Raw genomic sequence first — 15553 nt, forward strand, 5'->3', positions numbered from 1 at the left:
GGGGAGGTGGTGGAGTCACCATCCCTGGATGTGTTTAGAAGAAGACTGCATGTGGCACTGGGTGCCAGGGTTTAGTTGAAGTGTTGGGGCTGGGTTGGACTCCATGATCTTGGAGGTCTCTTCCAACCTGGGCATTCTGTCATTGTCTGTGGAGACACCATGTTTGCAGCTGCATAAGGTAATGAGCAATGGTTTTTTGGAGGGGCTCTGTAGTCTCCATGACATGCAGGTCCATAGGAGTTCTGCCAGTGAGTGCAGTGACTCAGGGATTTCACCCACTGAGCTCCATTCCCCTCCCGCTGTGCCTCACAAAGCTGCATATTGTTTGGGACTCGTGTAAAATTGTATTAATCAAAATTACGGTGTGCTTAGGGGGTTCCAGGAAAGATTAAGCAATTATATGGATAATGAAAATCCAAAATTAGGCTAGGATTAACAGGGGAAATATCCAAGTTTGGAAGCAAGATAAATGTCACATTTCAAGCCCTGGATTAACTGCTGTGTAAACAGGCCAGAAGGAACCTTCCTCTTGATACAACTTATTCCAGTAACCTCTGTTTCTTCCACTTTCCTCTGAAATGGAAACACTTATTGTAAGAGGGAAAACAAAGACACTGGAGAGAAGTCAAAAGTAGTGGCTAATAACTGGAATTTGTTTCTTTTTGGTTTATTTACCTCTTTCTGATAAGCTTGTTAAAACACAGCTTAAATGCATACTGATGACTGTGTTTAATTCCTATTATATTATTATATTGTGATGTGCAATTAGAAAGCAGCTTGTAGCAAACACTGCTATTGGAAAACAGTTTAATTGCATCTCTGTTTGTTAGCACAAATTACCTCTATTCCCTTTCATTTCAAACACTTTTCCCTGTTTCTTCTTAGCTTTCTTGTGGTTTTTAGGACACTTAGGCAGCATAAAGTTAATGAAATGCTTTTGACTTTTTGTTTGTTTCTTTTTTTTTTTTACAAGCTTCAGCCCTATTAGGAAGGGTTTTCTGAGTAAGTAATATCTGTTGGCTTTTGTAGCAATTAAATTGTTTCAATTTAAATCTGGTCCATTTAATCCATTCAATTTAAATCTCTAAATCCATGCTCATAAGTCTGAGTGTGCTGTCACAGTTCACACCTGCATGTTTCTTTTTACTGTTGCTGGGAGTGAAGTTACACTGAGGAGAATAAAAGCAGATTCTGATGCAGCATTGTTATCCATTGAGCTTTTCCCTTAGTTTTTGTACTGTTAATTCCCCCCACAGAACTGCAGAAGTCTCAAGAAAAAAGAAGGAAAGAAGGAAAAAGCTGAAGAGATACCTTCTGATTGGTCTGGCAACTGTTGGGGGTGGAACAGTGATTGGTGAGGCTGCCCTTGGCATTCTGGGGACACAGCACCAGGGACAGAGAGGGGTCTGACTCACAGAAAAGTATTTTCAGCCCCACAAAAATAAACATGAAAGAGTTAGCTGGAAAAGTTATTCCAGTGTAGGTTCACTAGCTGGGGTAAGTATTAAACTGAGGTTGTCACCACTTAAAAATGTTTTCTCCTGCTTTGCTGTCATGTTATAAGAGGATCAGATCTGAAATCAAAAGTGTGAAATTAGATCAATGTTTCCTGAGCAAACAGAGCACAGCTCACCCCAGATCACCACATAGTCTTCCTTTGACTTTGAAATTATTCTTCATTTATCTGAAGTCAGTCAAAGAACTTGGGCTCTTCCAGCAGCAGTAGCAGCCCTCTCCCAGCACAAAGGAATGCCTGCCTGGGATTTTTAAGTGATAATAGTTTGATGATATCTCTTGCTGCATCCTCAGGTCTGACAGGAGGCCTGGCTGCCCCTCTGGTTGCTGCAGGAGCTGCCACGATCATCGGGAGTGCTGGAGCAGCTGCTTTAGGATCCACTGCTGGGATTGCTATCATGGCATCCCTTTTTGGAGCAGCAGGAGCTGGTCTTACTGGTAAGAGAGTGACCACACCACTCTCAGCCACTGGGGCACAGGATCTTGTCTGCAAACACAGTTAATGACCCCACTGAGCTCTCTGCAGAGTGAGGGAAGCGATTTGAGGTGCAATCCGTGAGATTTTTGTCTCAGTGCTGATTAAGGTTCTGTGTAGCCCCTGGTGACCAAATAGGGAAGGAATATTTGATGTGTGGTTAATGAAGGAAATGAAAACTTCCTGCTTTGGGCTAGAAAGATGCTGCCATGGAGAAAAGCAGCTGTTACAGCAAAAAAAAACCCTTCTGCTGGATTCCCTCAGATCACACAAGCTCGGAAAGATCATGTTGGCTCCTTACTAAGCTATAAGTAATGCATGGGCTGACTGAGCGTTTTAGAAAGGAAAAAAAAACCCTCTCCAGATTACCCAATTAATTTCTTAGCAAACTCCTACTCTTAGCACAGGGTGTCCTTTCTGTGCCATCTCTGAGCTGCGTGTTTCTTCCTGGCTGTGTGTAGGATACAAAATGAAGAAACGTGTGGGAGCCATAGAAGAGTTTGAATTCCTCCCACTTACGGAAGGGAAGCAGCTCCACATCACCATAGCAATCACTGGATGGCTGTGCACTGGCAAATATGGTAAGAACATGATGAAGAGGCTGAGAGGAGCTCCAAGAGCTGTGGCTGTGTCCTTCTCCAGGCTGTGTTTGTTCTCACAAAGCATCATGTCTGCCCCACATTTCCATGACATGGTAACTGAAGCATGTCAGTTTTCACCATAAGATTTTGCAACTCAATCTGCAATCCCAGGCAAACAGAGGAAAAAAAAAGAGGGCATTATGTTGGTGGTGATAGCAGGACTGGGAGCAGCCATAGCAGGATTGTTTCTGATAGGAACTGTTGTGTGGTTTTGCCAGAAAAGATTTGTCTGGAAGATGATTGCCAGCACTAGTACTAAGTGTCTCTGAGACCTTATGTTTATCCACCAGGAATTAACAGAAAATAGTGTGGTTTTGCTCTCTCCATATCTGCCAGCTAATGAGGTTTATTGGCAAGAAAGTTCTGTCAAGTAAATCCTGTTAAGCACAGCACTCTGGAGGTGACTTACAGGGGAAGCCTTGAAAGGTCTGTAGTGCCTTATTTTCCAGTGTAGCTTGTCATATAAAATATGTCACCTGTCTACTAATGTGCTCAGCTTCAGCTGACTGAACAGCTGCCAGTTTATTGAGAAGCACCATAATTAACTCTGGATATCATTAATGCAGAAGGATGCCTCGCCCTGTCACTTGCCAGGCTGCAGCTTGCTGTCACAGGGAGGTTCTTCTCATTTTGCAGTGCTGTGCTTTGGCTTCTCTCTTCACTTGCCAGAGGTCCAATTCCTCAGAGCTGGAGGGCTCCCAGGCACAGTTAGAGAGGCAAGTGTGTCCCTCCAGGAACATTTTGTGTCTGTTTGCCCGTAAAAGGGAGTTACAGATGACACACATTCTTCTTCCATAACTAGCAATCTGCTAGAATGTTTTAAAGAACAAAATGAGGGTTGTCATCCATTTTCCTCCTTACAGCAGTGTCTGTCTGTGTACACATTTCTTCAAAAAGAGGGACTGAGGACAGGAGTTTTATAGAATTTGCCACCTTGTGGTTTTGGAGCTGCCAGTAGTTGCCAATTCATGTGTCCCCAAATAAGACAGACTACTGTGGGGGTCTTGTGTCACTTTGATCAGCAGCTGCCTCAACCTGACCTGCATTGTTTGGGGAAGAAACAGTGTGGGAAGGCTTTTAATTAATTGAGATGACAGTTCTGCTCTGCCCTTCAGTGTTGATCTGTCATTAATACATTGCTAGAATATTCCAGTGTCCTGCAGGTTCTGTTCTGATTCTCTGTTGGGCTCCCTTGCCATTGTGTTCTCTTCAAACATGAATCCCATCTTTGCAACCTTTCCCAGGGAGCTTCACAGCCCCGTGGAGCAGCATGTTGCACTCGAGTGAGCAGTACTGCCTGGCCTGGGAATCCAAGTACTTGATGGAGCTTGGCAACACCTTGGATTCCCTGCTGAATGGCTTTGTGAACATGATGGCTCAAGAAGCCCTAAAATTCACTGTCTTGTCAGGTGAGAAACTAAATCCTGTCAGATCTGCTTGAGTGGCTCTTGTGCAGTTTCAGTGTTAAAGGAGCTTTCCTAAAGAAGGAATGTTTTGGAGGAGGCAGTGCTGGCATTGCCCAGCAGAAGTGACCTGAGAACCTCCTTTACAACACCTGTAATTTAGCTGTGCTTTCCTGGACTGCTGAGCCACCATGTCATTGCATCATTCTGTTAAAGTTACAGCTGGAAACACCTTCCTTCACCTGTGACTGTTCATTTCCCTCTATTATTACACATCTACTGCTCTACAGAAACAGCCCAACACGCAGGTTGCACACACTCCCCCTGTGCCAGAACATCAGATTCTTTCTTATCTTTAGTTCAGCAAAGCATTTCTCAGCACAGCTATTAGGAAAGAAGAGCTGGAAATGACATAATCTTCTAGACTTAGCCTTTAACTTCAGTGAACTCTCTTGCTTTTGATATTTTCTAAGGAACCTCTGTGTGTTGCAGGGATTGTGACAGCCTTGACTTGGCCAGCATCACTCCTGACTGTTGCCAGTGTCATTGACAACCCCTGGGGAGTGTGTCTGCATCGCTCTGCTGAAGTGGGCAAACACCTTGCACACATCCTGCTCAGCAGACAGCAGGTAACTGGCCACAATTATCCAGGAGTAACAGCTGGAAGGGACTGGCCCAGGGAGGTGAAGTTTTATAGTCATGCTGCTTAAATTGTATTTTTCTAAGGGAAGGAAAATTAATAAAACAAAACCACAGAGAGTCCTGCATGAAGGTGACCAGCAGATATCTGGCTTACTGGGGAAAAGGAGGAGGTCCCAAGTGGATCAGAGAAATCCTGCTGAGATTTGTTCCATTTAAGCTAAAGCTTTTCTCAGTGAGGAAGAAGAGATCCAGGTCATAAATGACCCGTGGCTTAACCATGTCATAACACAGCCAGGCCCACTCACCTAGTGGAAGTCAGAGAGCAGGAGGTGAGGATGGATCAAAAGGAAATGAGAATACAAATTGTTAAAAATATTTATGGCTCCTTAAGAGGCACCTGCAAAACTACCTGAGAAAAAAGTGGGTGGCAGCCAATGCCCAGTGAGCCGTGGCTTTGCCTGCAGAGAAAGGGAATGAATGGGCTGGTACCTTACAGAAGTAACAGAAGTCTCTCTGAAAAGGCTTAAAAAAGACATTTCTGTCCCCCCAAGAGCCTGCCATAATTTTCTGGGCCAAGACTGGTTTTTGCTGGCCACGTGTTTGTCTCACACCAGTCACTGCTGATCATAGAGGAGCCCGTGGTGAGCCGTGGCCCCAGAGCCGTGTGTCCCAGCAAGGTGGAACAGCAGAGGAGGAAAAAACTTGATTTCTCATAAAAACCCAATCCTAGAAAATTCAATAAACTTTATTTCATACAAGCCCTTTGTTTTGCTATGGGGCATTTGTTCTTGCCTGTTAGGCATTTGCTGTTGTGAAAACACATTCCAGTGTGCTGGAGAGTCTAAAAGTAGTTATTGAGATGTCTGGGGGATCCATTGTCCACCTGCTCCCTGGATATTACAAAGACCATTTTTCATTGATGTTGGGATTAGGCTCCCTTTAATCTTACAGAAAATCTTATTAGGCTGTTCAAAATAAATGCTTAAAGCTTAAAAGCCACATCATCTTTTATTGCCATCGCATGCTGCTGCTGTCGCTCAGCCTGAAATCTGGAAGTGGTTGGTATTTTTGTATTATTGAAACATTTCTAGGAAAATTTTGTTCCTTGAATAAGGTTTTCATTTGGCAATTTCGAACCAAGGACAGCATCTGTTTTGGTTCCGTTTGAAACATCCCCTGTGTTGTAACTTCAGATCACTAGATTGTTTTCAGTTGATTTTCTGAAGATCAAAATATACAAAATACAAATATGTAGCATTCTCCATATTGAACTGGGCATAACTTTGAGGAGACCTGATCCCTTTGAAACTGACCAAATTGCTCCACTATTTCAAAGGTGATGCACAAGCAGGTGCTCTGCGTCTCAGGCTCTCAGGGATCCCTGGCCTGATCTCTTTCCAGAGAAAATCACCATTTGGTGGCATTTTTTTCCTCTCCTTCTTTCTCAGGGCCAGAGACCTGTCACACTGATTGGCTTCAGCCTGGGTGCCAGAGTAATTTACTTCTGCCTGCAGGAAATGGCTCAGGAAAAAGGTAACATTCACCTTTTAACCATTTTTTCTTTTATTTTCCTTACTCCTGGTGGAGAAATTTTTCTTCCAAGAGGAAGAACATAGCTTGGCTCTTTTAGGATAGGATGGCAACAAAAAAACCCCAAGGTTTAAATGCCTTTGGAGCCAAATTCTTCTGTCATTTCCCCCAGTCCAGCAGAAAAAATCCGCTGTCTTTACTTGAGGGGTTTCAGTGGGTCATTTTGGTCTGTGAACAACAACGTGACATTTGTGATCAGTCTGGAGCTGCCTGTGCACTGCCTGATCCCAGCAGAGGATGCTTTGCCTTTCTTGGGAGCTCTCTGCAGCTCTTGTATCTGATTCCCTGAGTCCTGCCTTCCATTTAAGTCTCTGAAATGCCACTGTCATCTGCTATTTTCATGGTAATTTTCCCCCAAAGTCAAGTATAAAACCATCTGCCAATTTATTACCCATTGTGGTTCTGTTTATTAATAGATTTCTATTTTTAATTTAGAAAAAAAACAGGAGTAAAATCGTTATGATCAGTTTATGAAAATTGTGTCTTGGAGTTGAGTCAGCAGTGAGTGTGTGCAGCCTGCCTTCCCCCCTCGTAGCAATTTAACTCATTAACCACTTACTTCACAATAAATCATAACTAGGGAATTTTATAAAGGAAAATGTCCAGTAAAGTCCAAGAAGGTGGGAACAGAGTCAAGTGATGATGGAGAAGGTCAGGACTGACAGCTGTGTGCCAGAACTTCACTTCTGATTTAAGATAAAAGTCTTCAAATACAGGAATTCTGTTCTCAAATTAAATATAATCAAATCCAGAATAATCCTTATGGAGTTACACTGGAGCCAGAACCCAGATCCTAATCTGGCCCTAGATCTACACTTTTTGTGTCCTGAGAATGCCAAGGGCTGAGGTATTTCCAGGTTTTTATTTCAGTCTGCAGGCTCTGCAATGACACGAACCCCTTAGGGAGGAAATCCTTAGGGTCTGGAAGGTTGGCTGCCACTCCAAAGAAATCCAAGTATTGTGGTGATGTATCAGAACAGCTCCCACCATACACTGATTTTTCATTCCTTAATTGAATTCTGAAAGCTGAGCTGTTTGGGAGATGAAAAGCAGCATGTTTAGCACAGATTGCCAAGGCGTTCTCACAGGCACATTCCAGAGCAAGCCACAGAAGGAGCAGAGCTGGGACCTGGGACAGCTGAGACTGATTTGGGTTTGGACTTGGATGTCTCACACGAAAGGAACATACGGCCTCATCATGCAGGGCTCTGCATCCAGATGGCACTGGCATTTCTGAGGACAAAGAGCTAATGATGGATTGGCCAGTGAAACACCATGGCAGGAACACAGATTCTGTTCAAAAGCTTCTCTGCAAAGCAACGGAACTGCCTTTGGATACTTCATCCCGGATCACTTTGGGAGCCAGAGCTCAGCAGGTTTCCAGAAAATGCCATTATGGCAGGAGCTGGAGTCAATGAGCCATCAGAGACACGTTACTGCGTTACTGCGTGGGAGAATCATTGCTCTGATTTCTTCATCGTGATTCCCATGCCTTTTAGTAAATACTTAGCAATTAGCAAACTAATGCAAATTGCTAATGGCTGTTACCACCAGAGACCAAACCTTGAAACCCAGCTGTGTGTGACTGGAGTGAGGTGTCACACACTGGGTGTTTTGTACTGATCACAGCTCATGTGACCAGTATCCCACTGGGCTGTGTTCCCTGCTGTGCTCAGTATTGGGAATACTGCTGCCAGCCCTGCCCTGCGACATCTGTACACAGCCAGAGGTGAATTCCAGTGCTGTCCTCCCTCCAGTCAGGACTGATGTGCTGAGGTGTTTTCCCTTTCCCAGTGAGTTGCATCCCTAGGGCACAGCAAAGCCCAGCTCCCAGAATTGGTTGTGGTCTCTGGGACAGCTTCTTTCTTCTACACCTTTTCTGGAGAAATCATCTTAATCAGGTTTGAATTTTGGCCTCTCATTCTCACTCTGTTCTCACCTGCTTGGACTTGATTGGAAATTTTCCATTATAAAACTCCTTATTCATTAGCCACTCTCTATGAGGGTAAATGGTTAATTAATTAATTTTTTTTCACTGCTTTTACAGACTTTATTGTTCTTCATCTTCTAAAAGATTTACAAACTGTGAAATAGATTTCATTTATCTTGAGCCTCAGCTGCTCTGCAGGCCAGTGATGTATTCCCAGGTTTCTATCCAGTCAACATTCAAAGAAAATGAACATTTTCCAGCCAAGACTAAACTTTTTTTTTTTTTTTTTTTTTTGTTCTGAGCAAGCAATAAACTGGACACAGGACTGGAGAAACAAAAGCTTCCAACACCTTGCCCAAATATTCAGGATCCTGATGAATTAGCTGCTTGTTTATTCACTTGGCTCACACTACAGACATGGAATTTGGAACCTTGGTTGGGACAAGCTTCCCGCAAGACTCTGTGTTTCCTTTTCATTGCCCATAATTATGGGAACAGGGCTTTATTGCTCACAGATTACACTCACATAATTGAATTGCTTTTTGCTCTTTTTGATTGGTGCAAAAATTGCTCTGCAATAAGAAATAATTCCAGAAGAGCTCATTTGGATTTGTCAGGCACGGGATTTACAGAGCAGAGAAGGATGCAGGCACTGCAGGCAGCTCCAATCTTTACTGCTATCAGGGAAAGGAAGCTAAGTGATTTGCATTTGAAAAGTGCCCAGGCAGAACCTCTCCCTCAAATGTTGAGTTCAGCTCAGGTCTGTTGGAGCCTGATCTCCCACAGGTGCTGAGTATGGATTTGGAATGTTGTGCTCATGAGTCTTCCATTTAACTGCTGTGGCATCAGAGGCTTCATCTCTCTTTACAAAGATTTATGGAAGAGACTGATATATTGTTCAGGAGTTTAGGAAAGTAGCAGGGCTGCCCAGTATTTCTCATTCCATCATTATTCCTCTTGAAATTGCCCACCTGCAGCTCTCTGATTAGTGAGGAAGATTTATTATACTTTAAAGTCAACATTGCTGTTCAGCAAATCAGGCCCTGGGTGGGCATTCCAGGTTACAGCAGAAGGAAATCAAACCAGTTTGACAGATCTTCACTGAGTATTGGCAAGTGCCTCCATTGTTGCTGCTTCCAAATCAATATTAACATTTTCGGATTTCCTCTTGCATGTTCAGGTCATGTTTTTCATAGAATCAGCTCTGGGAAGAGCTCCTTATGCTTTGCATATGACAACATTTGCTCACTCTGTGAGATCTCAGACTCCTTCAGCTGTTTCACAGCTCTGTGCAAACCCACATCAGTGAGTCTGCAGAAAGACCTTTCCAGGGGTTTCCAGGCCTTTCCAGAGGTTTGCTGCTTGAACAGCACCTTTCTGGGCAGAGGCCAGGCCACTTCCCCCTCCCAGTGCTTGGTCCTTTGCACTGTCTGAGGATCTCAGTTTTTCACATTTACTAACTCCAGGTGAATTGCGAACAGTTGAGATGTATGCAAAGTTTGATTTATGATCCTCCTTTCTATTGTTTCTATCTTTCAAATTGAAGCCACCTAAATTATTATTTTTGTGTAGTGCACATCTGAACACACTTCACATAAGAATATTTTCTGATCCTTCTTCTAAATCTGAACTGTTTTCTTTCACCTTGACAGACTCACAAGGGATCATTGAAGATGTTGTCTTACTGGGAGCTCCAGTGGAAGGAGAAGCCAAGCACTGGAGAGCTCTCACCAGGGTGGTGTCAGGCAGGATCATAAATGGCTTCTGCAGGTCAGTGTGAGCTCAGTGCCCAGCCTTGTTAGCCTGGACATGGTTTGGGGCATTTATCCCTTTCAAGCATTTTGTGAGTGCTGGTGAGGACATTGAGCAGTGCCAGAGCCTTGTCCCTCCAGGCCTCTGCCTCAGACCCATTTGAGATGGCAGCTTCAGGAGGCACCTAGAGGCTGTTTGACAGAGCTCTTGGCTCTTTGTGCCACTGGAAGCCCATGTTCATAGAGGGACAGTGTTCTACCACTCACAGCCTAAAGCAGCTGGGCCAGTGTGTTTGTGTGTGTAATCTGATATGTTCTGAAGGCCCTTTAAATCTCAGCTTTGTGTGAAGGAATATAAATGCAGCAGTTAAGTTTGCTGACTTAAAGAATGGGAATTAGAATCTATAAAAGCTTTAAGATGCAGTTCACTTGTGGCTGCTTATGGAGAAAAATATGTGAAAATCACAATGGAAGGGAAGGAGCTCAAGCAAATTGAAGGGTTTTATATCTGGAGTTGGTTTCTGGTCAAGATAGTCCACATGAACAAGATATTTAACTTGCAGAGGAAGAATCGCTGCAGCAAATTTAGTAAGGATATGAAAGAATACAGAGATTGCCTTCAGAACAAATACCAGCCCTTTAAAACCACATTGGAAAATATTTTAGAAATAAAAGCAGTCAACTGTTGTGCAGAGTTATGGGAGCAGCTGGGTGAGAAGAGGGAGGACTGAAACAGCTGAAGCAATCTCAGAAAAGCTATTAAGTAGTCGAGTGACAGCTTCAAACCTAATGACTGTGTCTTGGAAGATAATTGTGGCAGGAACACTGCTTACCAGCACAATTAGATAAGGGGAAATTAAAACCAAGGAATAAGCGGGGAAGACTAAGAACATGGGGAAATAAGTTGAGAAATAACCAGGCGAGAAAATTAGCAAAGAATCTTCAAGTCAAGACAGTTTATAAATCTGTGAGCCCTCGGGTCAAGGACAGGTGAAAATGCTGCTGGTGTTTTCCATACATGCATCCATATGGATGCCTACACAGGTACATGGAAGGTGGGAAAGTACTGTTACTGTGATTCTAACAGAGTGTTTTAACTTAGAAAGAATAATTAAATAAATTAATTTAAAGTATTCAAGGTTAAAATAACAAATTACCAATCCTATCTCAGCTAGACTGGGAATTGTTGCTTTTGTCCTCTTTGGATCCCAGGATTTTCAGGGATGCCAGATGTAAACACCACTTGCAGTGTTTCTTCCTGTGCCTCAAGGAAAAGCTGCCTCCCTGGGAGTGCTCTGAGTTCCTCCAAGAAGCTATAAATTATATAAATCATTGCATATAACTGAGTTTACCCAGAAAATATTGTTCCTGTCTATGTTCTACAAAAAGAAATTTCACTGTATCACTGCTCAGTGTATCCATTTCTTATAACACACACACACAGACACACAAAAAAGATCTTGTTACAGCTTCTAAGCCTGCCTGTGCTGTTGGAATAAAATACAGTGTGTGTGTGTCCAGAGGGTTATTCAGGCAACATGAGGGCAGCTAGAGGAGGGAATTGAGAAATTTAGGGAATTTCTGTGAGGATTGAGGTAGAGAGAAAGATTGTACAAACATTTTGTGGTATGGCCTTACCCGATTCTGATTTCTCTGGTCTCTTGCTTGCACAAAGGGTGGCCTCATTCTGTCACTTCAGGAGTGACTCTTTTAGGTCACTGAATAGAATTCCTGTGAGATCAGATTTGAGCCCAATTGTTGAGCTCCAGTCCTTGTTCTCCTTTGGCTTTGGAATACGAGGGGACAGGGTGAGTGAGAGCCCTGTCAGCTCTTGGAGCTGTCCCCTCCCACTTAAACAGCAGGGCTGCAAATTCCCAGGGGGAAACTTCGCTCAAATCAGTTGGACTGGCTCAGCTTTTGAAAGAACCTACACCTGAGCAGTGTGAATGTGTTGTAAAGGTTTTGCAGGGCTCTGTATAGACTTACAACTCCTAGTGTGGATTATTTGGGAGTAGCCAGGAATGGGCACCTTTGCCAGAAGCATTTCACCTGCTGCCATCACAGAGCACAAATCTCACTCATGTCCCACTTAAATCTGCTCTGTAGACTACAGTGGCATTTTGGAACCCATTTTTATGCTGTTGCTCAGCTCAGAAGAGTTTTGTATTTCCTTCTCTCCTCATGCTACAGTCTACCCTGAAACTGTCACAGTGACTTATGGCACTGCTTTTAGAGTGGGAACAAACCCTTCCTAGTTCTGTCACTGAAGCCATGTATTTGTACAGTACCTATAAATCAGGAGCGTTCCCAGGAGCTTCACAGACAATATTTATGTCACAATATCAGTGTTGTAGGTCTCATCACTTTTACAGCTTTATGGCCTGGAGAACCTACCAGTACATTAAAAAGATGAAATACGTCAATGTGCAAACCCTGAGCAAACACAGAAATAAACAGAAGGGTCAGATTTTTAAACTCACTGCAGGTAAAGATATGACAGCCATGAATCAGGATTCAGTTCAGACTTACATCCCTGTGTCCCCGGAATCTGCCCTGACTCCAGCAAGTCATTCCTGGTGTGATTGCTACATCACACAGACCTGCAGCAGGTCTTGGTCCAGACATCACTGTGTTTCCCAGCACTTCCACTCTGCTTGTGGTCTGAGTAGTAACACACTGGAAGTGTTGCAGGTCAGGCTGGACAGGGCCTGGAGCAACCTGATCTAGTGGAAGGTGCCCCTGTCCATGGAAGGGGGTGACAAACAATAAGCTTTAAGGTCCCTTCTAACTCAAACTGTTCTGGAATTCTTTGATTCCACATGGCATTGGTTTGGCAACAAGATTATTCTCACTCTTCTCTGCTTCCAGGGGGGACTGGCTGCTGAGCTTTGTTTACAGAACCTCTTCTGTCCAGCTCAACGTTGCAGGCCTCCAGCCAATCGACCTGGATGACAGGAGGATGGTGAACATGGACCTTTCCTCTGTGGTAAGTTCTCATATTCTCATTTTTTCTCCATCATTCTTTGCCTGCAGCACTGTAACCCCACACTCACTGTGCTGGGGAAGCTGAAGACTGAAGAGAGCCCCTCTAGGTACATTGTCCCTCTTTCCTGTCTTTGAGAGAACTCTGATCCACACTTCCCTCTGGATTTTGAAGGCCCAGCTAGCACTCAACACTGAGCTAAACAATGAGAATCTGCCTCTCTGTTGGATATGCTTTGGGATTTTTGGTTCTGACATACCTCATAGTGGAGATAGAAAATGCTGTCACTCATGAAGAAAGGCCTTGCTGTCAGAGAATCATGGAATGGTTTGGGTTGGGAGGAGCTGAGTGCCAAGCCCTGTGAGTGTGGATCCCGGGGAGGTGGGATCAGCACCTGGAAAACGTGGATCTCAAACACGCGCCCGCACGGCAGGTGCAACCCACTATCTTATCTTGGTGGAGCCTTCCACAGTGCTCAGGTTCAGGCAGGGACAGGCTCCTGGCCCTTGTACCTTGGTCCCCAGGGCTGCAGGAGCCGGAACTGGTCTGGAATTACAGAAGCTCTGTGATAGCAACGGTTGGTTTGCTAGGTCCTGCTGCCTTTTCGGAGTGTGTGTCTCCAGGAAACAGCGAGAGATTCACTGGTATATCTGGGAAACATTTTGCTTCCTCAAAGCTGTCTGGTGTCATTAGTGATAGGCCACTGTTAGAACATCTGGCAATATATCTAAGCAATATTCAACTCAATTATCTTAAACTCATGTTGTTGTCTCTTCCACGGAGGAAGAGAAAACTAGGCAGAACTTACCTTGTGTATCCATATCCACAGAAATCTTGGATGTGCCATTGTGTTTTTTCCATATCATAATGTTTTCATTTATTGTTTACTCTCTGCAAACTGGAAGATGCCCAACACAAAACTCAGGATACTTCCATGGTCAGCTCCTCTTCCCAAGTGTCCCCACAAGCTGGGACCATCAGTGCTGCTCTGGAGCTAAAGGCACTTTGAAGAGCTTTTAGATTTTCTGGAGCACCAGCTTGCTAAGCCTATAAATACCCAACTGTTCTCAACTCATTTCATTCATGATAACTGAGCTCTGCACAGCCCTTGGCAGCACACACAGGGCTTGGTGCTGAGCAGAGAGAACAGACCCTTGGAAGAACAAAACAGGGGCTTTCCAGGAGGAAGGGATTTAGTGGAAGCTTTTAAACATGGCCCATGCATCTTTGCATTTCTCTGGGTTGTCAGCATTTCCGCACTCCCACATCCATTTTCTCACCATTCCAGAGCTGCCAGTACTCATTTGCTCTCTGACATCTGTTGCTGGCATGAAAATGGCCTAAGATGCCAAGTGGTGGCACAGGGGTGACATTTCCTGTCAGTCAGTCCATGAGACCCCTCTCTTTTTGAGTTCTCTTCAGAGACCCTCCTTCTCATGACCCTCTGCCTCCTGAAGCATGAAACCCCCCAGAGCCCTGCACACTTTATCCTGCCTGGATCACAGCAGCTTCTCCCCTCCCCTCAGAGGAGCAGGATTTACATTTCAGCTGAATGAATAAGCTTTGCAGAGCTGCTCTCTGCTCATCTCCCAGGGCTGTGTGTCTGCATCCTGGCTGCCTGCTGCCAGCAGTCAGTCCCAGTGCTGCTCTCCTTCAGAAGGTATTGACACTTCCTTCATCTCACAGCAAAACTTTGGGGAGGAAAAATTTATGTTAAGTAGGTGTCATTGTCTTGATCCATTTTCCAGACCATGGGAAGAAATACAGTGCATTCTGGTGAACATTTTAGAAATAAAAGGAGCAAGAATGGGGAAGGAAATATCCAGGGGCAATATTTTTTAAAATGGCAAGAAAGCAAAGATGGATTTTGCTGCAAGTACAGTGCAGTAGCATAACAGAAAAATACAAAGTGATATTTAGAGATATATAGAGATACAGGTGTTTTCTTTATGGAGATCAGCTCCACCCCTGCAGTTGCCCTAGCTGAAGGTTGTGTGAGTGTCCTACCAGAAGAAGGACAAGCTGTGATAGAAGAATAAAGTATAGCTGATGCAAAGGTGCTCAGCATGAAAATATTGAGAAGGCACCATCAGTATTTTTGGCATCTCCTGGTCCATCCATAATGAAAACTGGTCTGTATCCAACCAGCTTGGTTCTCTTTGCTGTAGCACCAGAATCCTCAAAAGAGTGGAGGATTAGGAGCCCTCACTATAAACAGCAATTCACCTCCAAGGCCTCCATCTCACATCTCTCTTGATTAGTGTGATTTTATCTGACTGTCAGTAAAAAAACAGAGAGAAAATTATCGTCCCACTCAGCAAATGCAGTTGTAAAATCCTTCCTTATGGTTACAAAGGGGCTGATTTATTCTGTGGATTTATTTGACAGCACCTGTTAGAGACCAAGGAAGTTGTGGAGCTGCAGGGGATTATCCTGATTGCTGTTTGTTCCCAGGGGAGTTTGTTCAGTGCAATCTGAATTAATATTTGAATATTGCAGAACTGCTCAAGGAGCACCTTCAGGGAGGCTCAGGAGTCAGCAACAAGTCAGGAATGGGCAGTTTCACAGCAGCAGCAGTTAGGGATGAGTTTGCAGGTTTAGAGGCAGTGGGAATGCATGACTG

The 15553-nt window shown here is 44.1% G+C and overlaps 1 protein-coding gene across 3 annotated transcripts in view; it reads left to right on the top strand.

Moving 5' to 3' along the window:
- Positions 1-15553, top strand: part of TMCO4 (transmembrane and coiled-coil domains 4) — a 37770-nt gene that overhangs the window by 13000 nt on the left and 9217 nt on the right. For all 3 annotated transcript variants that reach the window (XM_009099600.4, XM_050982615.1, XM_050982616.1), the window contains exons 6-13: positions 1257-1354; positions 1810-1953; positions 2452-2571; positions 3876-4040; positions 4527-4663; positions 6125-6209; positions 9849-9966; positions 12816-12933. In XM_009099600.4, the coding sequence (XP_009097848.2) occupies positions 1257-1354; positions 1810-1953; positions 2452-2571; positions 3876-4040; positions 4527-4663; positions 6125-6209; positions 9849-9966; positions 12816-12933 (985 nt within the window). The remainder of the gene's footprint in view (positions 1-1256; positions 1355-1809; positions 1954-2451; positions 2572-3875; positions 4041-4526; positions 4664-6124; positions 6210-9848; positions 9967-12815; positions 12934-15553) is intronic.

The sequence above is a fragment of the Serinus canaria genome, chromosome 21, assembly GCF_022539315.1.
Source record: "Serinus canaria isolate serCan28SL12 chromosome 21, serCan2020, whole genome shotgun sequence".
In the NCBI taxonomy this organism is placed as follows: Eukaryota; Metazoa; Chordata; class Aves; order Passeriformes; family Fringillidae; genus Serinus; species Serinus canaria.